At 33.7% G+C, this 27800-nt stretch overlaps 1 protein-coding gene across 2 annotated transcripts in view; it reads left to right on the top strand.

The window, feature by feature from the left end:
- Positions 1-1376: 1376 nt before the first annotated feature.
- LOC126857408 (PH domain leucine-rich repeat-containing protein phosphatase 2) overlaps positions 1377-27800 on the top strand; it is a 61296-nt gene continuing 34872 nt past the window's right edge. For both annotated transcript variants that reach the window (XM_050606812.1, XM_050606803.1), the window contains exons 1-3: positions 1377-3131; positions 17792-17945; positions 23062-23196. In XM_050606812.1, the coding sequence (XP_050462769.1) occupies positions 1401-3131; positions 17792-17945; positions 23062-23196 (2020 nt within the window). In that variant the 5' untranslated portion in view covers positions 1377-1400. The remainder of the gene's footprint in view (positions 3132-17791; positions 17946-23061; positions 23197-27800) is intronic.

Below are 27800 nucleotides of genomic sequence, written 5' to 3'. Positions count from 1 at the left end.
TGAAAGGTATTTGCTTCATTTGGTCTCAATATTCTAAAAGTTCAATTGCGTTTATATTTAAATTATCACGTTTATATAAGAACAATGTTTTTAATTTTATTCAAGATATATTTTTAAAAAATCTGCGAAATAAATTGGTCTCAGGACGAGAATGCACGACGATAAATATAGAGATTTACTCAAAATATTAAATTTTTTTCAATTATCCATTTATTCAGCCAATATATATTAATCATTTTAATTTGATTTACAATGTTTTTTTTGTCTAATATCATCACTTAGCTATAGATACGCTTTTATTGAAGCGCATTATTATGTAGGCACGTCAGCGTTGTTGAAACGAGGTCCAACCGTGACATTTTATATGGCTTTCTCCTACACACGTAAAAAATGACAGCGATACATACATCAACAGTATCAGCACAATCATTTACTCACGCGATCTGTCGCGATCCTACTTTCGTCATATGGAAATTTCGCTATTCTGCAATACATAATTGCTTACTGCAATCTCGCAAATTCCACGATATCGTTTGTTCGCGTCAATTGTTTCGCAGTTGACGTATGGAAAATACAAACTTGTATTTCGTTGATTTCCATCCTACAAAATATATTTGTCCCATTTGCTTTACGTGTTATAATTGAATAAAAAAGCGTCTTAAAGATTTTCTCAGAATATCGTATATTTTTTTTCATCATCTTATATAGTGCTTATTTAAACTTTAAAAGATTTGAGAAAACAAAATTTTTAAACTTGACTATCTCCTGCTTCAAAATTATCAGATACGTTCAACTGTAACGTAAACTAGATATATTTCATAAAAGTCTATATTTTAATTGAACACATTTCTATTAATTTCCATTAATATATTTCTCTTTGGAAATAATATAGGCACATTGAATTTAGAATGACCCAAACAATAAGCATTTTATTATCTGGGACAAAATAAGACGAGAATTTGTGAAACCAAGAATTTATATATAAATGATTGAATTATATGAAAATTGTATAATAAGTTAATTTAACGAATCGCATTTTTAATATAAAATACTTATCTTATATAATAATAATAAACTAATAAATAATAATTAATAAATAATAACATTATCGACAATTTAATACATTTAATACATAAAATTTTAAACATTTGTGAGTTTTATTTAGATCAAAATTAAAATTGTATAATTAAAATTGTAAAATTAATATATTTAACAACTATTTTATGCAGGCAAATATCCAAGCGTAACAAGGATTAAAAAATAAACTCATCATTTATTTCTAATCAGATAAAAATAAACTGTTAAATGCATTAACAGCATCAACGTTCGCGCTCTCCTTCTCGTCGATCTAGAAGCAAGAAGTACGTCACACATCCTGTCTGTCTGAAAACAAATCTAAAATGCTGATCGCCAATGTATCCAACAGTCAAACAATTGCTCCTTCGTCAGCCGTGAAACTACGACGATCCCGCCGATTGTCGTCCACCAGAGGATTAAAGCAACGAACGACCGCGAAAGATTCCTTTCCTTACGGAGATCTCGATCGAAAAATCGGTAATCCTTGGCCTATAGCGGGCAAAAGCATCGACGAGGAAAACGTCGAAGGAGAACAGTTGATGAACTGGGAGATGAATGAGAGAGTCAGTTTAAGCAGCCGTTCTAGCACTGGATTGGCAATTCGTCCCGACAGTAGAAAAGGCATCGAGTTTAGCGAGACTTGCAGGAGGAACGTTGAAAGTAGATCAAAAATCGGCTCGGAATGCTCAGAACGCGAGGTCAAGTCATCGTCATCAGCCGGACCAACGTTGGAGTTGATGAACGTATCCGGATTCGCCGGGTCGAATGTCGCTCGGAAGCATCGTGGCGTCTGTTCGATTGACATGACGGACGAGAACGTCCTTAGGAGCGATTCGAAATACGAGATCGGTATTCTCAGTCGTGGTTCCTCGACCCTGAGAGAGCAAAGGCGGCAGGGCGACACGCTAATGTCGAAAGACAACGGTGACGGGACAAAGAGATGGACCAAGGACTCCATTTCGAAGCGACTGGAACTGATCCACGAGCTGAATCAGAAGATCTTGGCTAACTACGAGAGGTTCCAACAGAAATCGAGACGTACCAAGGACGTGAAGGAGCAGATCGTGAAGAGCCGAGTCAAAGATAAAATTGATGCCGAAGAACACGTTTATACGGAGATCAAGAAGAGGCACAAAACAGGCTGTCGAACGAGCGATCGGAAGACTCGGGATATTCTTAAGCACGATACCTGGGGAAAAGAATCTTCCGAGCAAGACGCTTCTAGACGAACGGATAAATCGGTCTTTTTAAAAGAATATCACGAGAAAATCGATACCAAAGATCAATCGGAGAAAAAGGATAAATCCGATCGAAAGATCGTTCGCGAGAATACAAACTTTAGTATGGCGGCCAAGGAAAACTTTTCGTATCAAGTAGACGAGAAAACGCAGTTATCAAAATATCCAAAGTCAAAAGATAAGAAAGGACGATTGTCGGAGGAAAATTCGATCTTTTACGCAAATGAGAACATACCTTCGAAGGAGATGGAATCAGTCGCGAGTGGAGATTGTCTGGAGAACTCCAAATTGTATCCCCAGAGCTGCAACTCGCATAATAACGAGATGAAAAATGATAGTTTGATGGAAAAGACTGAGAACAGCGTTTCGCGAAATCGATCCGAAATCAGTTCGCAAAAAGACGTGGTCGAATCTCGAACGGGAAGTGGAGACGCTGCGACAGACGAGAAGATTCTGGAGTGCAGAATTCTGGAGAAGCTAGACAAGACAATCGACCGATTCGATAGCGAGAGGACCCGGCTATCATCAGGAGACAGCAACGAGGAGGAGGAGAACAGCTTCAGCACGGATTCTATACAAAGTAAAAGTCCGAAATCGGAAGAAAAATGCACGAAGGATGTCACCAGCCTCTTGCAGGATACCTTCAATTCCTCCTGGGATTCCGGAGTCGGCGTGGCGGACCTCGGCAACGGAAGCGGATGGGTGAGGATACACACCGGGATCGAGAGCAGTCTCGTCTATCTCACTCTGGACACCACGGCTAAAGATGTCTGCAGGGACATGCTGCTAGGAGACGACTTGTCTCTGTTTGTCCAGGTAAACGCCAGTTTCAGACGCGGCTCATTGTCTTCAACTTGCGCGGACAGTATTTGTCTCTGTGAGAGAATGAAATACGAAGTGTAAACGAGATAGATGGATATACGAGAGACAATATATAATCTCAGGACAAATTCGATCTCTTTGACGTTGCGAAGAAAAATGTCTTAATAAATATAGAGATTACATCTCGGGCAACTTCGTTTCTCGTTTTCGTTTTCAAAACATTGAAATCTGAGATCATTAAGATTACAACAATTTTAATGAATAGTACATATTGTGTATTTTTTTATTTTTAATTTTTTTCAACCATCTAACAAATGGAGAGAAATTCAAAATGATCCGCCCAGTCTAGCTTCTCAAAAGATAACGACGTACGCGCGAGTAATCAAAAGAGACTTAAATAACCGGCTGGCTCGATGAAAGAAGTTTTGGCTCAATGAGATCGACTACCTAAAGCCACCGAGCTGAAGTTAACTTTGGCTTCCCTGAGAAGGACGCTCGCTCTTTATTCCGCAAACCTTTTCTCTCAATAGAGAAGACGTTCGAGCAGTTTGTTATTTCATAATTGTTAATTGGTCGCAGTTAATTATCTTTGGTATATATATTAAACTAACATAAAATATCTAATACATTAAGGCAAAATATTTTACGAAAAAATAACAACACAAAACTAAAGATCCATATTCAAAGAAATGACAATCGTCTTTGTCAAAAATTTTATCTGTCTAAAAGCTATATACAAATTTTAAAAAATATTAAATTATATGTATTTAATTTACATTTTATATGATAAAGTCAATAATAGCCTTTATTCCAACAGCGATATTGATTAAATATTTTCTCGAGTAAACACGAACCGGAAAACAAGTAATATGTTTGATTGAGTTTATTGCCTTGTATAAATTAATCTTTTTCGTGCATATGCTTTTTGTCCGATATTTCGCATTAAACATTCGCATTGAAATCTGTAATTAAAACTTTTACAAGATACACTTTATCGCAGATTAAATGTTGCGCGAAACAAAACCCAGGCCAAAAAAACAAAAATACTTATTGACAAATGTAATTACATTTTGATTGTAAAATTTTATATCTACAGAATAACGAATTTAGATCATTTCCTATGATTCTTTTATAAGCTATTGGAAAAATCCGGAATGAAAGAAAAATATAAATATATATAAATTAATTTATAAAAATAATATAAACGCAATTTCTTTCTTTTTCTCTAAAAGTCATTCGTGCGCATATTATTTATCTCTATATTTAATTGCAAATGTGAAATAGAGAAATTATTAATTAAAACATTATTAGAATATATAGAAATAATATCATATTTTATCCTCACAATCATCATATAATTACACAACCACTAATACTTTTGCACGCTTGAAATATATCTCTATAATTTCAAAATGTTCGCAAATACATATATTATTTTATATATAAATTTTCACCATTCAATACATAAACAACATAGAAATTTACAACTTAATGCACGGTAATCCCTCATTCCATCCCACGTATTAAATTCATTTACGAACGGTGCTGTGTTACTGGGCAATACGCAACGTAGAACGCAAAATTTTAATAGACGTCAATAATTTTTGAAGTGTCCAAAAATATGTAAAACTTGACCGCTTGATTTGTAATGATTGGCCCCTATCTGCTTCAATGCCACCCACTCGCAGATTCCCGTTTAATCGTGTGGCGGTGAGCCAGAAAACAATTTTTAAATTGCCTTTTTTATTTCATTTTTACAAAATATTATTAAAAAAAAAGATATAAAATATGTTGTATTAATCATTGATATACACATATACAATCAAAGTAAATGCGAAAATAAAATAAAAATTTAAAAATATATATATAAATTAAAAAATATAAAACAAAAAAATATAAAAAGCAAAAAAAAAGCGGAATTATCATGGTTCTGGATAGCATTAAAAGCAGGAATTTTTTAAACTATTTTTTATTTATTTTTGCAGTTTTGCGCTGGGACGCCCGAGCAAATTCCTGTATATGGGCGCCTAAAACAGTCATAACGTTGTCGAATGCAAATTCACTTTTTGCGAAATAAACTCGTCAATTTTTTCTGTATTGTATGCATAGTTGAATGGTTTTTATGCGACAAAAAGCAAGTGCAATTTATATGAAAGAGTAATGTAGAAAAATACGAAAAATCAAGTGACACCCGGTACGTAAAACGGGCGCAGATCACGATCGCCATGTGTCAACGGAATTTTTCCGTCGGCGAACCGGAAGAGGACCGTCGTTCAAAGTTCCGCTGGAGCAATAGGGGAGGGGGGGGGAGGGTAGATGACGCTATATCGTTGCGAGGAATCTCTTATATTTTCGACGCGCCGGAGGTATTAAAGGTCCACCGGCTGCCGCCGAGGAATCCACGCTGCAACGCGACGTGTTTTCGTCGATGAAGAGTTTTTCGATCGAGCCTTCATGTCGTAAACAGACTCGTCGTGTTAAGAAACGACGCGACCCATATCTACCGGATGTCTTTTTCGTCACCGATATTTGCGATCGATACGGATGACGATGTCGAAATTTATCCCGAAAGATGAGCTTCACCTACGTAATTAGTACTGTACTTATAAATATTTTCAACACTTTTGACATTTAAATTTAATCGGAGAAAAACAGCATCGTAAAATGTTGGGCGCGGTATATTAATGTGACAAATCCCTCTGTATAGTTGACCTGATAATTCGAAGACCGAAATAACATTGGTCAATATTGACCCAAATCAGTCCTACTGTTTCGCGAAAACTTTCACGGAACTGTCTACGTTTCTCGCAAAGTGCATTAATCACCGTACTGTGACGTAACGTTAAGCGAGAAATTACATGTAATCTTTTTGAACATGCAAATGTTACTGCTGTTGATGAATAAATGAAACGAATATCGCAATGGGCGCTGATCTTAGACATTGTGACTTGGATAATTAACTGATAATAAATTATAATCGAGACAATATGGAGGATTTTAGATTAAAGATTAACGGACACTATTATTCAGCGCCTAATTTGCGTACAAGTATCGACAGTGTCGGAAATATTTTTAGAAGAATAATCTTGTGTTTGAGATCGAGAGATAAAAATAGAACAGACTCCGGTGAATGTTGCGGGAATTCAAAATCCAACACGCTGACTCGATGTAGCGAAACGAATCAAGCATTATTTCCACGGAAGAATCTCTCGGGATTCGCGCGCAAGAAAAAGAGAGAGAGAGAGAGAGAGAGAGAGGAACTGCTGGCGGAAAAAGTCCGCTACTAAATCGAAACCCGGCGTTCGTCCAACGATTGTTATTGGTCGTGGGCAGAGATCGATGAGCGAGTAAAGAAGTGCATTTCATGAAAACAAACGAAAGATTCTGCGGATCGCGAAATCTCGCGGGAGACGGATTCCAGTTTGGAATAGAAAGTGAGAAATTTTTCGATCCCCTCGTACGAAAGGGGTTGAAAGTAATCGAGGCGCAATCGATATGCAGGGGTTTTTGTTGTATTTTTTTTTTTTTAGACGAATTTTCAGATACCTAAAAAAAATTTTATTTTTGTAAGCCGCGATATTAAATACGTTTCTCGCGCGAAATTGTCGCATACAAAGACGTTACAAAGGATATAATGTTCTGTTGAGAGACGAGACATTTAATCTAGAGAGATTAAATTTTTAGAGAGGATCTTTACTTCTTTGTTTCCAGGAATTTTCCTTGTTTCTAAATTTCCAGTCGAATAATTTGAAAGTCCCCTCTCGCGTCTCCCTCCTGCTATCATCGCGAGAAGGATGTGTCGCAGTGCTTCGGGGATAATCACGAATGCAAACGAAAATAAACATGCACGGTCCGCACGATAATGAATTCAACGAACGTATAACGCGGGATTTAACATTGCGAAAGGAGAGTACTTGGTATTCCTACCGAACGGGAATCAATATTCGAGAGTGGGAGATCATTTGCAGCATTGTATTTCCGTCGCGGTGACTAACATATTTCCATTTGTACGTATATTTCGTCATTGCAAAAAGTAATCAATTTCATCCAATTTCTTTTCCATCAAAGCCAATTTAAAATGCCTCGTAGGAGTGGAAAAGAATGCCGGTCACCTTAAAAGTTAATCAATATTTACGCGGCAAACTGAAATGCCAGGAGGAAAATTGATATTCGCTAAATAGTTTGCGCTAAATAAATCTCACGAACTTGTCACGCGCGTTACTATTTCAAGTATTCGCGGAGACGCGGATTATTCGCGGCATCCAGGATAATATGGAGTCTGCGGCACCTGGAATTAGAGAGCGAAGTGTAGACGACGCGCCAGCCACGGAACAGCTCGTTTCCTCACAATGACGAGGTGTTTCGAGCTCTCGACAAACCTGACACGTCACACTCATCTGTCAGTCTACGCGGGAACAATGCACGAGAAGACCCGTGCTATGCTAGCCCGTTAAAGTTGCGCGTCTCGGCTTGATCGCTAGACGTTCCCTTCTCGCGGCGAGGATTGAAACGGGGAGCTGACAGCCAGTCGTGAAAGTTCTATACTTTGAAATATAATGCATTCTTATCTCTAGATTGAAGAAGTTTCTTATCTAAATAAAAATCTTATTTATATGAGGCTTTTATCTCTCTCTATTGATCTCGTTAATGAACTAGATTCTACGACGTCCTATTATCAAATGCTGTTTTAATCTTAAGTAGACTTTATAACAATTTAGAGTTTTTTAATAAAAATTCCATCGCCTAGCAGACATTTGCCATAATAATTTAAGAAATAAGTCTTAAATTTCCACCGGGGCAAAGTATTAAATTAAAATTATACGAATAACAAGATCCTATTTAATTACATCTTCAATTTGTAAAGTCTTTCTAAAAATTTTAAACCCAAAGAATTAAAGCTATTATATAATTAGATCATAATTATAATTATATCTTATAATTGTAATTGAAAAAGGCAATTATGAGAAAGAATTATTGTAGATAAAAAGGAATTATTTATTTAAAGAATACGCTCACGTACAAGAACAATCTCCAAGCATCTCTTATTTTTCCTGTGGCTGGAATATAATATTGAAATTCTGTAGCTGAAACGAGATCCGACAATTTGGAAACTTTGCATATAAATTTTGGCAAAATGTACACGACACGTTGTGCCAGCTTGATATCGATTATTTCCCTGAATCTGTGTGTGTAGATAAGTTATGCGTGTAGATAAATTATATGAAATTCCAGCATAATTCCGGCAAAGTTTCGCATGATAACGAAACTTTGCGACAAAAGCAATAGATTGCATAATTGTTTCGTGGAGATCGAGGAGTCCATCGCGCGTCTAATGAAAAGAAAGTATCCAATTAGATTCGACCTTATCTGACAGTATTAATCGGTCGTCCTAATGATCATCGTTCGTCGATTTAGAACAAGATTGCCTCATACGAACCTCCTTTTACCTTTAAGTTTCTAAAAGAATACGATGAACTCTTTTACGATTAACTGAAATCGCGACTCGTTGCTTCCATTTTACGTTCACATTCACGAGTGGACGCATTTAACGAGCGTCGCTTTACGAGCAATGTTGTTTAACAATCGTTGTTTTATAACGTCCGTGTGTTTGTGTGTGTGTGTGTGTTTTTTTTTTTTGTGTATCAATGAGACAAAAGAAAGAGCGAAAAGAAGAGAATCAAGGGATAAAAAGTGCGAGGAATGCTTGATGGGCGACGATAAAACGCTCGGGCGCTTCGTCAAAATACACTTTGTGTTCTCGGTTGCGAGAGATACTTTCTTTATGATTTTCTGCTGCTACACATAAGTACAGCGAAGTGTTACAAGATGGACTTTTTTATCAAGTTCAACAGGCGGATTCGATAAAATTTTACGCAAAATGAACCGATTGCTCAGTGGTGGTGCTTTTTTATATTTTTTTATCTCACTTGCTGCGTATCAAAATTGTTCATGTTCATATATTATATAAATGGATCCTTAGATCGAGACACATAATTATTTTTAAATTCTTAAATTGTTAAATCTTTTTATTCAATAGTAAAATATAAAAGAATCCATTGCATTTTTTAGGAACTTAATTTTTCTTATACATTCCATTCTCGAAATCTTTCTCCTTAAAAATGTTTACATTTTTGAATTAATTAATGCACACAATAAATAACTAATCCATACTTTTTTTTTAATTATTAAAATATTTTTTTGTTTAATATAATTATAAAAAATTTATAGATTAATAATATAAATCTAATTTTTATTCTCTAAGAAGCACGTACTCTACATTTACACTCGGATAGCGCTCATATAAAGTGTTAAGAAAACAATTATTTATACTTTTCACAAAATAAAAACCGAGTCATACAAGAAATGTGAACTTTCTCGTAATCCTCTTACGCTATGAAAGGATAAATCTGTATTACGTTACTTGAAACGAAATCGCGACGAGGAAACGAACGAGAGATATATGCAATTTGTATTTTTAATTAAAATCAGACCGCCAGTCGCATAAATCTGACGAAAGGGGTGAAGGGGAGAAGCGGGGCGAGAATAAAATTGTCAATCATAACGACATCGGGAATTGTCTTTCGTTAAGCGAGAACAAATTTTTACGCGCCGTTGCCTAATTTAATTAAAGTCGCTCGCTGAGGTGTACACATGCTCACACACGTACACAGGTTACACGCACAGAGAAGAAAATAATAATGAGCAGATCAACGGTGAAAAAAAATCAGTGCATATTCGCATCTAAAGTAACAAAAAATGCGTAAAAATACGTACATCATTACATGCCTTAATTTTTTTTTTTTTTTTCTTTTTTTTTGGACGAAGGATGAATGAGCCAAGTTAATTAAATAAAACAATTAACAAAAATATTGTAGCAATTGATTTTTTTCATAGAAAATTCTTTTTAAAAGATTTTCGAAGCTCGTTTCTTTCGAGGTTGAAAGAATCGCGCGAACGTATCTCGGACGTGCACGTTTTCGCGAGCCGACACGTTGAAGAAGCTAATTCTATTTACCTATCCGCGCTTTGACTGAGACCGTCGTTTTTCCGCGTTTAATCTAACGCAGACAGGTTAAAGTCACCCGATTATGTAAACGAATTTACCGGAGGGCACCTGCCATACGACGCCGTACACTGCAACGGCAGGTGTTTGCCAGTGTGCACGCAGAGGAAAAGTCGGGTCAGGTAATCAAACAGGTGTCCAATAAAGAAAGTAGACGAAATTCAAAGATCCTTTGACTATTTATTGTATTGTAACTCTGTTTTAAAAGATTTGGCGATGACTGGTAGCAGCTTGGCCGTTCGTACCACATAATGAAACTTTCCGAGAAATTTTCCGCGGAAATTTCTGACAGCTCCTATCCCAAACTAATAATTATTTCTTACAAAATTCCGACTATAAAGAGCGATGAAATGATCTTGATGACCAAAAGTGAAACAATTATTAAATTGTAATTTTTCTGTGATTTTTTTTATATCGTTAAAGATAAGAAAAGTAAATTAAATGTTGTCAACAATGAATTTATCAAAAACGTAATTACATTTTCTAGATTTTTTTGCAGCGCAACGATTTGATAAAAATCTTTTTTTTACAGTATTAATACAATATTATTAAGTACATAAATAAAAATATTCAGCAAAAAAAGACATTTTTTTAAAAGTAAATAATAACTTAACATAGCTTTAAAAAAAAAGAAATTAAGCTAAAAATTTTTATTTAAGTATTTAATAATATTGTATTAATATTATAAAAAAATAAAAAGTTTTCATCAAGTGGTTGCATTGCAAAAATTCTAGAAAAGGTATTCATTTTTTGAGAGTTCAAACGATATGCCCTCTTAAATACATACTTGTCGTTATAAATCCGATAAAATACTCGATAAACATTGTCGATTTAATTAACATGCGCAAATATTATGCTATTGAAATATTAATGACAATCTTGCATCATGACATGCAGATTGATCTCAATTAGCATGTGAACGTTATAGTAAAATTTCATAACCCGATATGACATTCATACTATTCGATAATTGGTCGGAACAGGTGAGGATTATTCAGCTTTCCGCTAGGCTAGTCACAACATAGAGAATTATTCCATATTAAATATATATATATATATATATATATATATATATATATATATATATATATATACACATATACGTATAATTTGGTGCTAAATGATCTTTTTGGCAAAAAATTTCGCAATTTAAAAATTTATCTTTAATTAAATTTAATAAATTAATAACCCAAATAATTATATGTGCATATGCAGAGCAAAAATAAAAAAAAATAATTGCAAAGAATTATTTAAAACACGCTTTAAATTTTTTAATTATATTATTCTTAGATAATACAATTAAAAATTTAATAAAATATGTGTGTTATAAATAACATATTTTGTTGTAATGGAAAAAAGAAAATTTAAACACAAAAGTAAATACTTCATAAATGATTTAAACATAATTAAATCCGTAATAGACAAATTACATGGACATATTGCGATTCAAGATCGTGACCCAATCTACCATTTTATATAAAATCGATAAGATCTTGCAATAATATATGGATTGTGTGCAAAGCATTATATACTCTGCCTCTGATTTCAATTTGTGAGATTTACGATTTTACATTTTTTACACTGAAACAAACTCAAAGCAAACTAATTTTCACATTTCGAAATTAACAAAATTAACACGGCGGCGAACCGAAATCGCCGCATATAGCGAGCGCTTATAATGAATTTTGTTAATTACATGCGAGAGATCTCTAGAGAAATAGATGTATCTCGGTTTGCTTTTGTGCGATGAATCCGATGAATCGATAAAATATCGGTTCTATCAAATCACAGAATAAAATAACTTGCCGAAATTTCAAATCAAAAATATATGCGCATGATCGGTGAAATTTCGCGCATTCGTTGCTCTAAATTTATACACGCGGTATAATATATTATTATTTTTATCAATTTCAAATCTGTAGTTTCCGAGAATATATATTTTAATGAGACTTGTTTATATCCAATATAAATGCCCGAGAAAGATATTTGCATTAAAAAACGGTCAATTATCAGCTAATAATAAAAATAAAAGATTAATAGCATAGAAATTATAGTAGAAAACGCGACATAAATCGCTGACGTTTTAAAATACGAAATGAGATAAAAATCTCAACAAGTCGATATTCCTGTCAAATTCCGCAAAAACTTGTGTCATCAAGGTTCAGCGATTCACGTTATAAATAAACAACGCGTTTTGCTAACCACCCGAAACTCCCAAGTAATCGGGGCTTGTGCGAAATGGCTACTGGAAATGTCGGGACGAATGAATGGAGGGCGGCCGATAGGGAATCAGAATGAATTTCGGGGCTGAGTTGGCCGATTCCAATTTAACTTTAATTTACGCGAGTGCTGCAAGTTCACACAAAAATTCATACCCGACTGGTCGCGACAGAGGGTGGTCGTCTCCATTTTTACCCTCGCACTCCTACGTTTACAACGTTACTTATGAATCCTTAAATTGTAACAAATGAGATTTTTACGGCGTAAGGAAGCGTCCGACTCTCGCGACCATCGCTGTTAGACGGATTGATAGAATTTTTCACAGCCCACTTTGTCACTGAAGGGCACGTTCATAGTAATGGCGTGTGAAATATGGAGCCTGTATTCGCATATATTTCGCGCCGTACAGTGTATCATTCTTCTTTAGAGAAAAATCGAAGTAAGCAAAATATAAAGAATGAAAGAGAAAAATTTTTTGTATATATATATATATTTTTTTTTTATATTTTATAATACATATATTATATTTTATAATTATATATATTTATAATTATATATATTATATTTTATAATTATATATATTTTATATTTTAATGAATATAAATATCAGTGTCTTGGACAAAATTGAAAAAAAAAAAAAACGAGCAGGTTTTTTCTAAAGATTTTATTCCTAATCAAAATAGCGTTACTTACATAATCTCACGACGACGATGTTGAAAGCGCGAAACTTTACACTTGGTTAATCAGCCACAACTATGAAAGGGATTGGATGTGCAAGGACGTCCCACGAGGATGCTTCGTAACTTGATGCCGTAGCAATCCTTTACCACGGTAATTAAACGCAGGACATGTGTGACGTGATCTGAAAAGAAGTAAAAAAGAAGCAGCGAGCACTGATAAAAATGGCTTTCATTACGTTACTGTTACGAGATAATGAAAATGTAGATTTTAAATTAAAAAATCTTCAACATTTTCCGTGGCTGGATTCACTTTCATTTAACTCAACTTATTTTACTTATTAACTCTCCATTTTAATAGAAACTATTACTTTTATATCAAATCATTATACTTTTCTCGGCTACAAGAGTTTAATCAGAATCTCTCGCAATTCAACTTCCTTCAATGTGCTATTAATAAAACTTGTCGTAACGCAATATAATTTGATTAGGAATACTTTTAAAATCTTTTCAACTACTCTTGCACATATACATAATACAGTCTAAAGATTAACACTTAACGTAATTAAAATCGGGAAGAAGAGATATTTTTCCACAAAAAAAAAAGTTAATACTTATATATTTATTCTTCTAAAATATTAAACATCAAAAACAGTTGTACATAATTACATTTCTCTTGAATTATGTACTATGTTATTTAGAAAATTTCAGCTCCATTTTTTTAAATATTTTCAATATTTTATATCACGAATCGTCGATATATTTTAATGTAGCGCGAAAGCAAAAAGACATGACGTCTGAGGTCTAAAAAGGTAAAGTCGTTGCTTCTTGGTTCAGAGCATAAGTCAAGAGACTGGATTGCTCGCTGGCAGTAATTAATTTCTAAACCGCAAACGTGGCGAGAGAGTCGAAAATTTCTGGCTAAGAGCGAGACGTTCCGCGCGCAGGAATATGATTATCCGCTTGAAGCAAAAGTGTTCGAGTCTTAATTATATGCTCTCTTCATTAATGAACAGACGCTTGCCCTTTTGTGCCGAGAAACGAGTATGATCCTTCTTTCTCTCATTCCGCTGCCTAACCAAGTAATCTCGAGCGATCCCCCTTATTTATTTTTTTCATAGCATTCATTTCAAATAATTCCGACCGTGGTTTTATACGTTGATTACAAAGGAGCAGTCGAAAAACATCCACATGACCTGATGCGAAAGTCGATTATCACACAGACATTCGAGCACTTTTCTACATGTGTAATAATGTTCAGCGTAGACTTGATTCTGAAACGTGAGATCAAAGTAATTTCATTAACAATTCTATACCAGTTCCATCTTTTTTTTATCTTTTATGTTTATCCTTATAAAGCCACAATGCTAAAAACATTTAATTAGTATTGGACGTCAGATGGCGATCTATAACTAAAATTTACATAATATGAATATTAAATTTATTTACGATCAAAATTTTCATAATATCGATATTATAATGGGCATTATTTCACAATAAAAAGAATTTTCAGAAAAATTAATATTGAATCATTAATATATTTATAAATATATTATATATATTTATGATATATTATATAAATATATATAATATTTATATATTTAAATATATTTATATATATTATTAATTATGTATATATATTTTGCTACTTTTATAAAATCTTTATTAATTTTCTAAAAATAATAAAATTTTTATTTTTTTTTTTCTAAACTCAAAGACAAGAAAACGTCAAAGGAAAGAGATATTAAAATCCACAACAACGTAATGAAATATTTTACGAAAGAACAATGTTATTAATTATATCAAAATGTTATTTTAATAAGCTCGGCATCTCTTGCGCCGCGATTGCGAGGATTGCTCGGGATTAGCTCAGGACAAAAATTAGAAAATCCGCCGTGCTCGGACGGTGATATATATATATACACAAGCGACCGCATTCGCTTGCCATCCAATGCGTGGCGTGATTAATCTCTTTCTCTACCCCCTGCGGCTAACCGGGCTATTATTTACAGGCCACTTTCCGGAATTACAATTTTTTACGACGCATATGTCGCGACTAATGCCGCCCCTTGCGCGCCGCGAACGCGCAGTTTTATCTCAACGGAATTAAAACCGTTTGCCGGATTACGGAATTATCGAAGGACATATAAGGCTAGGCGCTCCAATAGATGGTTCTAATGCATTTTAAATGGCAGCCTCCGTTTTATCGCGAGCACGAGATTTCTCGAAGATTTTGTCGTTGCAAAATCATGCGAATCGATTTCGTGCAAATTGGATTGCCAATTGGACAAAAACAGAATGAAATTGCTGTGACATAATATTAAACATTAATTGCCACTCGAGAGAATTATATAAAGTTAATGTAATTAAAAATGATTGGACATAAATGTCATTAAATCATTAAAATTCAAGAAATCATAATAACGTAATTCGTATTTAATAACACTGATCATTTTATAACTTTAGATACTCGTTTTAATTATACAATTTATTGATATTGTCATAAGCAGATATTAATGTAAAATGCACATCAATTAAAATGTTTAATAAAAAAAAAATGTTATAATTCTCAATTCAGAAATGCAATAGACCGATTTTAATAAATCAAATGAAATCGAGGACTTTCTTATTTATTTTAAACTTGAAATTTTAATAGATAAACTTTATCTCTACAATTCTTTAGAGAGAGATTAAATTACAATTTATATTAATTTTAAAATTTAAAAAACGAGATGGACGACAGAGAATCACTCTCAGTTAATGTTGTAAAAGCGCGATTTTATTAATATATAATTTTTGAAAGGATATCTTATACTCTTTGTGAGTAATTTTAAATGTAAAGAGGCAGACAGAATTTTTTTAACTGACAAGTCGCGACGACAAAATGATTTAGCGAAGCGGCAACTTCTCTACGCGAAGATCACAGTTGCCGAAGTTCAACCGATTGCTACCTAAAAGAGGTGTTTGACCAAAGTACGACTCTTTTTTTCTGAGAAAGTTTGCGATTGACGTGACGTTGAAAGCCCGGCTCGACGATCCGACCGACAAGTTTTCTTCAAGGGAGAATCCATCGGGGATACGACGACCCGATCCAAAACTTGGAAACTACCGGAAATTCTTAAAACGTATGAAGGTTGAAAATGGATTGACGACTTTTTGCATGAGTAGTTTACTGCATTGACGAGATGATGACTTGAGGAAAGCAAAAGAGATGCGATTGCGACAGGAGGAAAATTCTCAACAAGCATGTTCTTTCTTATTATGTATATAATATAGCTTTACATTTCAAAAAAATCAAAAGCCAATTTTTATAAAAATACTGAATAAAAGTTTGTTTAACATAAACGTGTATTTAACTTGTAATGGCAGAAAGATTATCTAACTAAATCATTACAACAAGAGTTAAAATTTATTACGAGCATTGGTTTAAAAGTGGACTTACTTTTGTTTTAAAAGTATAGTTAGAGAAATTCTTTAAATTTAAATTATTTCAATTTTTTTGTATTATATATTATAATATTGTATATTCAAAAATTTAGTATAACGTACTCTAAATTCTTATATTTAGAAAAAAATATTGTAAGTATTTTTTTATTAAAGATCTACAATCTATAGGAAAATAAAGATTATTTTATTTAATTATTCAATTAATTATTATATAAATATATTTTACTTAGAAAAATTATTTAGGCTAAATATATATGTTTTGATATATATTATTTAAACGACTAAAACATCCTTTAATTTTTTATACTTTCTACTTTATTCATATTTATTTAATTAATAATAAAATTAATTGTCCAATAATGGTTTTTATTATTAACAAAGAACGATGAATTAATTATAGAATATGCTTCCGTTATCCGTTTTCGCTTTTCAGACTATTTCAATACCCTTAAATTTGCGTTATTAAATAACTCGGTAATTAATTTTTGCGATTAAATTTTTGCTACGATTTCTAGAGTATATTATGAGGATATTTTATTAGCGAGAAAATTTGCCAGGAGAAAAAAGCGCTTGTCTCGGTATAAACTAAGGTAGTAAGAAGATCTAAGAAGACTGCTTTAAAATGTTTTTTTAATTAACAGAAATGATGAAACCTCTTCTTTCTTCGGAGAATAACTTTGATCATGAGAATTCATCGAGACTTTCATGAACTTCGATAAATTGCGGAACGGTTTCATTTTACTCGCAACAGCGCGATATTAATATTAGATATCTATTAGATCTCGGTTTTAATTCCATTAGAAACTTTCATCGAGCATTATAACGAGCACTACAAGATAAGATATAAATGATACATTATATAATACGATAAATATATGTATATCGAAATTTTACACACAACTCTTGAAATTTTAATTTAAATTTTAATTTATAAAGATGAAAAAAAAAAAAATCAAAGGAAAATAAAAGAGCCTTTGATTATCAATGTTCATATAAAAACTCAAAAACGTTAATTATGAACAAATAAAAAACTTTCTCCATCTTGTTTACAATATTTAACTTATTATTTAATTTATTTTTATAGTTTGGCATAGGTTTTACTTAAAATTTGCAATATTGTCGCGCTTTTTTCGGCTTTTTTTTACACTCTCTTCACATGAATTTCATGTTTCCCTGATGAACGCGATGCTGTTCATCCTGCTTCTTGCCCGTTGTTAAAATAAACATTCTATGAATTCATATTCCAGTATGGCGGCGAGCCAAGCAGGAGGTTGGCGTCCCAGGAGAAGCCACTGGAAATTCAGGATCAATTTCTTCAAAGGCTCGGCTACCAGGATGTATCTCGGCGTGCTCGTCTGGGAGTTGATCTCGAACTCAGACATCTCGTCGGCTTTCACGTAGGTTAGTGTATGAATCATGACGAAAGATTTTTTCGTTTTGCAAGCCGTTATGTGTAGAAATCTCTCATTAATATTTATCAATCATTTTTTACAATTGGAACATCATTTTGGAAAAAATAATTTTAATTAATGATATAAATGCAAGGTATACGTTTTACTAAAATGCAACATCGTTAGAATTACTCCTCGTGCAAATTATTTTTTTAAATAATCATTAAACAATTAGAGGTTCTCATTTAGATCAAGACGAATGAATCAATTAATTCTATTAATTCTATTAAACTCGATTAGTTTAAAAAATTCTTCGCAAAATTATCTTTACAGGATACAGAGCAGTCTCGTACAAGGATATGCTTTACTTAACGCACTTTTATTATACTTTGCTTAAATCTTACCTCTCTCCTCCTTGGTAATTACAAAGCACGCCTGATTTCGGAAGAGACATTAGTTTCTTTTTTTAAGTATGTCAAAAAAAAAAAAAGAAAGAGCATTTCATCCAGGAAAGACTCGACGTAAATATTCTCTTGGCACATTTCTCGTCACTAATTTCTTTCTACCGTAAAGAATGGGAGAGATACAAGGAAGCAAAGGAGGGGAAGGGCAGCTTTACGCTCTGCTAACTCTCGCGGTATGATAATCGCGTCCCTCTATAGAGTCACACATTTATTGCGAAAGTGAAAGCTTTCAGCTGCATTCTATAATACTTTTCTTTACGATCGCTCGCCGCTTTGACATAAGTCAATCCGCCCTAGGGGAATGCTAGGCTCTCTCAACTTAGGTGAGAAGCACCTTGTGTACGACAATTGTTGCGTCGGCACATACAAGGGGAAGCCTGTAAGTAGAGGTACTTTCGCGGAGGGCGTTCTCCCGCTACAGAGACAAGCGAAACGACAAGCGAGCTCGGCAAGGCGCGTGCTCCGCTAATTATAACGTTATTGCCACTATTAATGAGCAATTTCAGGGCGCCTCTGTGCTCCGCTCGCCGGCGATATAAACTCGCCGAGAGCATTACGTAACTTACGTGGCGCAATTTAGCCGAGTTAATTAAGTTAAAGTGTCGCGTGCGTCACATCGTCGTCCTCGTCCTCGTCCTCGTCGTCATCGCGAAACATTTATTTTCTCGTTTAATATTTCGCGTGCTTCTTTATTTATTTCTTTTTTCTCCTTTAACCTCCAGCAATTTTTTCCGGCAAAATTCGCGCGACAACTCTCAAGAAGACGCGTTCGACGCGCGTAATTACGATCTTAATAACGGCAGTAATATAGTATATATATATATATATATAAGCCAATTTATATCTCTGCTTTCGCGCGTGTTTGTTTGCCTTATAAATGTATTTGAGAGAGCTCGGGGGTAGCTTTCGCGCTTTAAAGAGTTTACTTGCCTCCGTCTACTTAACTGCCACTAGTCGGCAACAAACTCGAAAAATTGTCTTGCCTTTCTTTCTACTGTCGCGTGTACTAGGAGAATGGTTTTTGCAAGAAAACTGCAAAACGCGTTTCGCCGTTAGACGATATTGGAAAATAGCTGGTGATTGATATTCTAGTCTGAGAGATGCACGCGCGTGCATCATGTTTTTTCATCGGCAACTGATACATCGAGAGAACTGGCAATCGTAAACACTTTTACATAGACTCCGACTTTTGAGCGATTTTTTTGAGGGTATTTTTTATTTTACGCACGCGCCTATATTGTTTATTTGATTGAGAGCTACAATATTCAGATAACCGAACTGCGCGCGAATACAAAGATGAAAGGATACGAGCAACGAAAAGAGGACATGTATATTTTAAAAGCTCCCATGTCGAATAAACATCACAACAAATTCTTAATGCTCAAAGCGCGATAAATCCAAAGATTCATATTTATGAACACGTACAAATCGATATGCACATACATCTTACTCTCGCCTCATCTTCAATATTTCATAGAATATAATTTTTATCTTTTATTTTATTTTTTTGTCACGCCTGTAAACTACTCGTTCAAATATCCGGAATTTCACAGATATTTAGATAGAATATAAATAGATAAAATGTACAAATTTTCAACAATGTTTACATGGCTAGATGACAAAATTCGAAAGTGTGAGAATAATTTAAAAATCCGAACATCCACGAGAACATCTCGGTGTTCATTCAATATCTCGCGTCCCTTTATTTAGCTTACTAATAATCCTTCCATCGGATTGCGAATCCGCACGATATCGTGCGTTTACGTGCCGTTTGACGTTTCATGGAGCAGAAATTGGAACGCGATGCCGCTGATACGGGACGCGGGGAGGGCCGGAGCGTTAAAACGGCAAATTTATCTAACAGACGGCGCGAGCATATTTAACCATAATAACCGCTAACGACTGAGAGTTTCCTGGCCGGAAGTGGCGGTAGTGCGCGCTCTCGCGTCGCCGACCCAGCAAACGACATAACCGCTTGCCTAGCTAAGCCAAAACGTTAGAGGCCGATTATCGTGTTGCCGGTGTTCTCCTCTGTAATTTCCCGCGGAAACTTTTGCCCTCCCGAGAACAAAATTCAAGTTGCAAGTGCGCTAAATGACATATATAACTCATATTTTGCGGAAAAAAATAGATTCGCCTCCAAACAAACTTAATATCCAAGAAAAAGAATAAGAACGTTTCTTTTTGCTTTCTCATAGAAAAAGCTTTGTTTTCATTGGCAAATTTTTTTTTTTCAATTTTCTATGTCATTGTGTTTAGGATGTTCCAAAACATGGAAAAATCATATTTTTTTTTTAAATGTCCGTATGTACGTTTACGTGTGTATATGTATGTACGGAATGTACACAATTTCTAACTTTTGCAATTTTTTAGATATCGGGCTAAATTTTTTTAAGTCAATAGAGTATCATTAAAGAATGATTGGTATTGAATTTAGTGAGGATCGATGAAATGGTTCATTTTTTAGATAATTTTAAATTTTTTGAGAAATATTTGTACGCGTTGTAACTTTCGCTGTAAATTTTGAGATATCTTTCTCTATGAGAAAGCCAAATTTAAAAAAAATCCACTTGTTTTGTGAATGAAAAAAAAATGATGAAGAAGCAATATGCAAGTTTCTAATTTGCACAATTTTCATTTTGTTTAAATTATCGAAAGATATAAAATTAAATATTAAATTTGATTTTAAAAATGTAACAGAGAGATTTTAATTTAGAATTCAACTGATGCAGTTTCGAGAGGATGTTTCGTTATCGTCAATCATTCTAATTCCAGCACGTATATTAGTCGTACTTTTTTTTTTACATAAAAAGATTGCAGAATCTATTCTCGCGCATAATAAATTACTTTCTCTTTGAAATCGCTGAAAATTGTGGCATTTTCCAACATTGCAATAAAGCCGCACGCATACTGGCTTTAATAATCGCACACGATTTATTAGATTTTATCGCAGAGAGATGGCGAAGCGAGAACAAAGTTCGCGAGCATTTCTCGCCGACGGCGACGTCCAATATTTACAGATCCGCAAGGAAATATCACACTGCCAAGAATATAATTGCTTTTGTTTTTTGATAACCCGCCTTTTTTACATATTCGTGTTTGCATTATTGACTCTTGTATATCGATCTTTAATAGTTTTGTTGTAAGAATTTTAACTTACTATTTATAACTATTTTATAACAAAAGAACTTTAAATTTTTTTAATTCAAGTCAATCCATATAAACAAAACATAAATTGATGTTATATATTTAAATGAATTTATCTTTTCTTTTTGTTGTTATCTAATTATATGTATGTAAAAATATTTATAATTGTTATACATTTTTTATTTTTTCTTGAAAAAAAAAAATATTTAAAATAAATATTTATTGCTGTAAAGTCGATCATTTTTGGAAGCTTTTAAAAGAATTTAAATATCTTATAAATAAATTTAAGAATTAAATATAAATTAAAATTTTCTGAGATATGAATTATAAATATAAATTTAAAAAGTATAAAAAGCTTCTTAAAGAAAATTATTATATATTTTTTTTTTTAAATTACATTGTAACGAAAAATTATGAACAGGATAGAAACATGATAAATTTTACAAAATTGCAAATTTTCGAAAATATATTAAATAAACTAAACAGATTTAATTATTTTTTTGCAAAAAATTAAAATGTATTACAAAATTGTTATTTTGAAAGATACTACTGATATCTGATAAATATTGTACGATGGAGATATAAAAACATGTTAAAAAATATATGACAGCTACGATCGCGATACAACATCGAATATTTTTTACGAGCTGGCTGTGTGATGGTTTTGCGATTCGCCAGAGCAGTTAAAGGTCTATATCGCTACACAATGAGTCAAAAAAATAACATTTTGATTCGCGTATGTCGTGTATGGTCTGAAAAATTCCCTGGAAATTTGCGTCTCTGTTTGTAAGCGTAACTCAATTTCCTCGCGCACCGTTTGCCGCCACATATGCAATGAAAAATTCTATATGTCGCAATATATAAGGCAGTTTTGAATGGAGTCGACGAAAACTCTCAGGAATAGAAAAAAAAAGAAATATTTTATAACAAAAGAACTTTATATTTTTTGAATTCAAGTCAATTCATATAAACGAAACATAAATTGATGTTATATATTTAAATGAATTTATCTTTTCTTTTTGTTGTTATCTAATTATATATATGTAAAAATATTTATAATTGTTATACATTTTTTATTTTTTCTTGAAAAAAAAAAAAATATTTAAAATAAATATTTATTGCTGTAAAGACGATCATTTTTGGAAGCTTTTAAAAGAATTTAAATATCTTATAAATAAATTTAAGAATTAAATGTAAATTAAAATTTTCTGAGATATGAATTATAAATATAAATTTAAAAAGTATAAAAAGCTTCTTAAATTTATATATGAAAACATTAAAAATGTGTAAGATTTATAATGAATCATAAATTTAGTTACTTTTCAAATAAATATGTTCTCCTTTTACCACGAATTGCAATACCACACGTGAAAGTAGGATCTTGTAGTAGGCTCTCACAACCCTTTCCGTCCCAAAAACCATCACGTGCATATTGTATCTAAAAGGCGTCGTCATAAGAGCTTGCTTATTAAAGCCGTAGTTACTAACCGCTTTATCTCTTTTTACTTTTGCCAGGACCAGCATCGCCATTGCCAGACCTGGCGGGATACAGCCGTTGCGGATACACTCTGGTGTTAAAGGGGTTGGTTTTTCCGCAGTGGAAACGACGACCTCTGGCCGTCATCGGCTCTAGACTCTTTCTTTATCCGGGTAAGTATCCTACTCGGAGATTCTGCCAATCTCTGAGATAAGAGAATCCAGAAGGAAGGGAGGAAAGAGCGCGGTTTCGCGTCCCAGTAGGAAATCTCCACGCGAAGGAAACGCGAGGGAAACAATCCCTGAGCGTCTATCAGAGAGATTAGGAATTATCTGGCAATCGTATCTGTCTCCTTTCTTCTTCCAAGATTCGTGAAAGGACTGGTGAAATTAGCGCTTTATGTAAGAAAGATCGAATTTTGCGGACTTACAGCGTCGCTCGTAATTGAAGAGTTTAAACTTCAAAGAAGTTCTTTTTCAGGAAACAGGTAAAGAAACATTTTTTTAAATCGTCGTACCAATTTTCGATTTAAAAAGTCAATCTAGAATAGATCTATAAAACTCAATAATCTCGAATATATCGTGCGACGAAAAGATAATTTCCTTCAATATAAGGAGATACTTATCTATGAGATTCGATAAAATTAACATATATCGAAAGCCGTTCCGCAAAATCTTTGAAGCTGCGCTTATGTAAACGATCGGTTTAACGCGGCGGTTCCCCTCAGGAAAGATAAAAATGCCGGAAAGGAAAATATCAGCGAGATCAGTCGCCGCAGATGCCTTCCTTTCTCCTCCCTTTGCTCCCCGATTTCCAACACCTGAAACATCATGATTTATCTACGTTCGTCCCTTATCCTTCCGTCGGAAGGATCCTGTCACCGACCAGGATGCGTGCCGTGGATCAAGGATTTCTTCGGCCGAAAGGATTTATCTTGTTCTGACGGGCAATTACGTCGCCGAACATTCAGATACGGCACGTATCGTTATCGTTCGAGAAAAATGGCGCCAGTTATATTTACAGCACAGATACGTGAACAATATATTGAAAGTTAGTTAAAAATAGTGAGGGAATATCGATAAAATTTTTTTAAATATATAAGATATACTGCGTGTGCGTAAAAATTTACATCATGCCTTATTAAATAAATTTGCATTAACCCTAATATTAAAAATTTTGGCGAAACTATACTCGAGAGCATAAAAAAATCTTAATAAGATGCTATAAAAGCTCTCTTAAATTAGCCAAGGATCATTTTCAATTACTGTTTCACTAATATTTGAAGAAAATTCTGTATATATACTATAGCGTATATCTTCGTATAAAAATTAGATTGTTAGAAGTTTAAGATCCACGATATGCCCCGATATTTCACAATCGGCACGCGATATCATGTCGTGTCCTTCCATACAAAACCATCCATTGAGACATTTCCGCCAAATGACAACGAAGTTGGACGCGACTTTGCCGAACGTGACCGGAATCGCGACACGTCTCCTCCGCGCACGGGGAATCACATTCGGCATTTTCCAGACCGTAAATGCTCGCGACATCGACGACAAGATGGCCAAGAATCCCAACATATCCTCCTTCTCTACGAAATAGCTACATCTCCGTCCAGTCCGCTCATGGAAACACCCCCGCGGAATTTCCACCTCGCGATTTTACACGATCTATCACCTGAATCGCGTTTAACGGTAAATCTATTGAATCAGCGTGGCGAATCGCGGAATGAAGCGAATTATTCGCGATCAGTGTAAAAATTTTTGTTGAACGTTTTAATCCTGGTATTTTTACCTTGAATTTCATTTTTTTATCGAATCCGAGATGTATTTTTCTCTCTTTTTCAAGATACGTCACTTATAAAAGAATGAAAAATACACTTTTTTTCTTCTAATATTGTATTTCTCAACCTCTATTGGAAAAAAATCCGCTCCCTTTTCAAATAATCATTGCGAAATTAATTTTGCGAATCCATCCCATTGCAAAAAATAAATTTATACAGACGGTAGAGTGTAATTTTAATTAAATATAAGGGCTTATAATTCCAAAACTTCTGATTTCATTGAAGCAATCGAGCTGCTATGCATAAGTTTGTACATAAGATACGGTATTAATACTTTATTAATAAGCTATACAGAAGCCAGAAAAGAGAAGCAAGAGAAAAAAAGAGAGAGCTAAAAATTGTAAGAATAAATATTTTCCCTTTGATATCATACAATCGCTTTTTTTTTCTCTTCTTCCTCAAAAAACTTTTAAAAAAAATTATATTAATATTTTGAATTCATAATGTAAAACTTGTAAATTAATTCTTTCCCTTCATGATAAAAGAGACGTACTTCAATTTCAAAAGTAAATATTTAATATATGTATTGTTTCAAAAACATGCAGCTTTTTAAATTTCAAGATGAAAAATATAACATAACGAAAGACATTATATAGTTTTGACAGTCAAATCAACTTCTTCCGTTACATACATTTATATCAATGACAATCTTTTTCTATAAACATTAGATATTGAAGGACGATAGAAATTGACGTATCGTTTAAATGATATTCCGTTTGAAAGGGTGACGGGAATATTGCAGGAACGTGAGACTGACGATCGACGGCCGATTTTAACAAACGTGTCCCATAAGCGCCCCGCGACATCACGTCAGTCATGAGCGAAAGGAAGAGGAGAAAGGGGTCGGAGAGTCCTTTGGGAACCGAAGGCTTGATTAAACTCGGGATAACCGTGGTAACAGGTGTTCGCTATCGCGGACTCGTGCTGAATCAACAGCGAACAACTTCCCCGGGTCCTTCTCTCTCTCGGTCGCACTTCTCGGACGCCGCTCTCTCTCTCTCTCGCTTTCTCTCTTAGAGATTTGTATCCGGCGCACGTGACGGAAGGAAGGACATTTGTGTCATCCCCGACCGGACAATCCCGACCTCGGCATCTGCGTTCTCCCAGTCGCACATCCAAAAGAGTTTTCCCAGCGTATATCCTATATTGAAGCGATTCTACTTGCTTAACGATTTTACGATATACGTCAAACTTGAGAATTTTATAAACTAAAACCCACCTTAAGTGATCCATAATTTGCAACCAAAAATTCAAGACTAAATTTTATTTCTAATTTTGCGTATACATGTAACGCATATATGTCTCCTAATATGTATTTATTTTGTATGTGCGTGTATTTTATTCTCTCAAATTTTTACATGTGTGTTTCCTGTCATAGAATCTTTTCCCGAATTTTTTGCGCGACTTATGCGCGGATTATCTAAAAAAAAAAAATGTACTTTACATATAAATTTCCAAATTTAATTATCTGAATATTTCATATTATAATTCAAAATTTGTATGATACTTTTTATTATATTTAAATACTTTAAATAATTAAGATTTAGGAACGTGAAGAAGATTGATAATTTCTAAAAAGCTCTTTCCTGACATTTCGATCCGTCGTTTAATTTATCCTAACAAGCATTCAGAGAAACGCGAGCGGACATCGATGTACACACCCTGTGCATCGCTATAGGAAATTGCCGACTGCTCGATACGTATCTTGCAAATGGAACCACAATCTAGCATGGACTGTAGAATGGCGGCTATTCCGCAAGTTGGTCAGCCTCGTCGGCATTTACTGATTTAAGCTGCGGCTACCACTGCCTTCAATTAGGAATTGCCCGAAATCTTACAATTCGGATACGAATATTTGGCAATCTTCCTCTGGCACACATAGAAAACGGAAATTGCCGCGCTATGAATTTAATATCCGTCTTCTTATTTCTTTGAATTCTTCGATGTGTGGTTATCTAAAATTTCGGTTGCGCACGAATACTTATATATATATATATATATATATATATATATATAAAATAAAATATAATAAAATATATATATATAAATAAAATATAATAAAATATATATATATAAATAAAATATATAAATAAAATAAAATATATAAAATATATAAATAAAATATATAAATATATATATATATAAATAAAATATAATAAAATATATACATATATATATATATATATATATATTTTATTTAGATTTTCTGACTTTTGATGCGGTGAAATATAAACAAACCACATTTTTTGGTACCTTTTTGAGAGATGTTTAAATATTTCAAAAGACATTTAATAATATAAATACATTATTTGATTACATAAATTGCTTGAAGAAAAACAGTTTTCATTTCTCTTAAATATGAAATTCTGCTGTTGGTCTTTACGGTCTTTTCTAAACATTTATTCTATTCGTCTTTACGTAAAGTTAGCAAAGCACGTTAAATTTTAACTTAATGAGCTGCTAGCAAGAACTTTCCGGGGCGTCTGGTTTTGGAACCAGAACGCGAAAATTAGTTGCACGGCAGTCTCATCGAGAAACGATGCCAACCACGCCACATCACTTAACAGCTGTAGCAAAGTATTGCCGGTTTCAACTATTTTTGTATAATAAAAAAGCACGATCGTTCGTTCGGCATTTCGTAATAATCAATATTTTACGAGAGAGAAAGAGGGGGTTGTTTTGAGGGGAGATTTTTTTTCAATTATTTCAAATAAATTGTTTGCATTAATATGTATAAATGCTTGTCACCCTGATACGCGAAGAAGACAGAGGACTGATCATGTATGAGACATTCACGAGAACTAAGAATATGGCTCGTGTAAAATAAGATTTGATTCCTTAGTATCATGGCAATATAAAAAAAAGAGAAAGATATCTCTAAACATCATAAGGATCTCTGAAGAATCAACATAACGTTTTTACTACTACCAC

Source organism: Cataglyphis hispanica, chromosome 2 (genome assembly GCF_021464435.1).
Source record: "Cataglyphis hispanica isolate Lineage 1 chromosome 2, ULB_Chis1_1.0, whole genome shotgun sequence".
Lineage (NCBI taxonomy): Eukaryota > Metazoa > Arthropoda > Insecta > Hymenoptera > Formicidae > Cataglyphis > Cataglyphis hispanica.
Note: the sequence above shows the minus strand (reverse complement) of the source record. Positions and strands in the feature narration are given on the sequence as shown.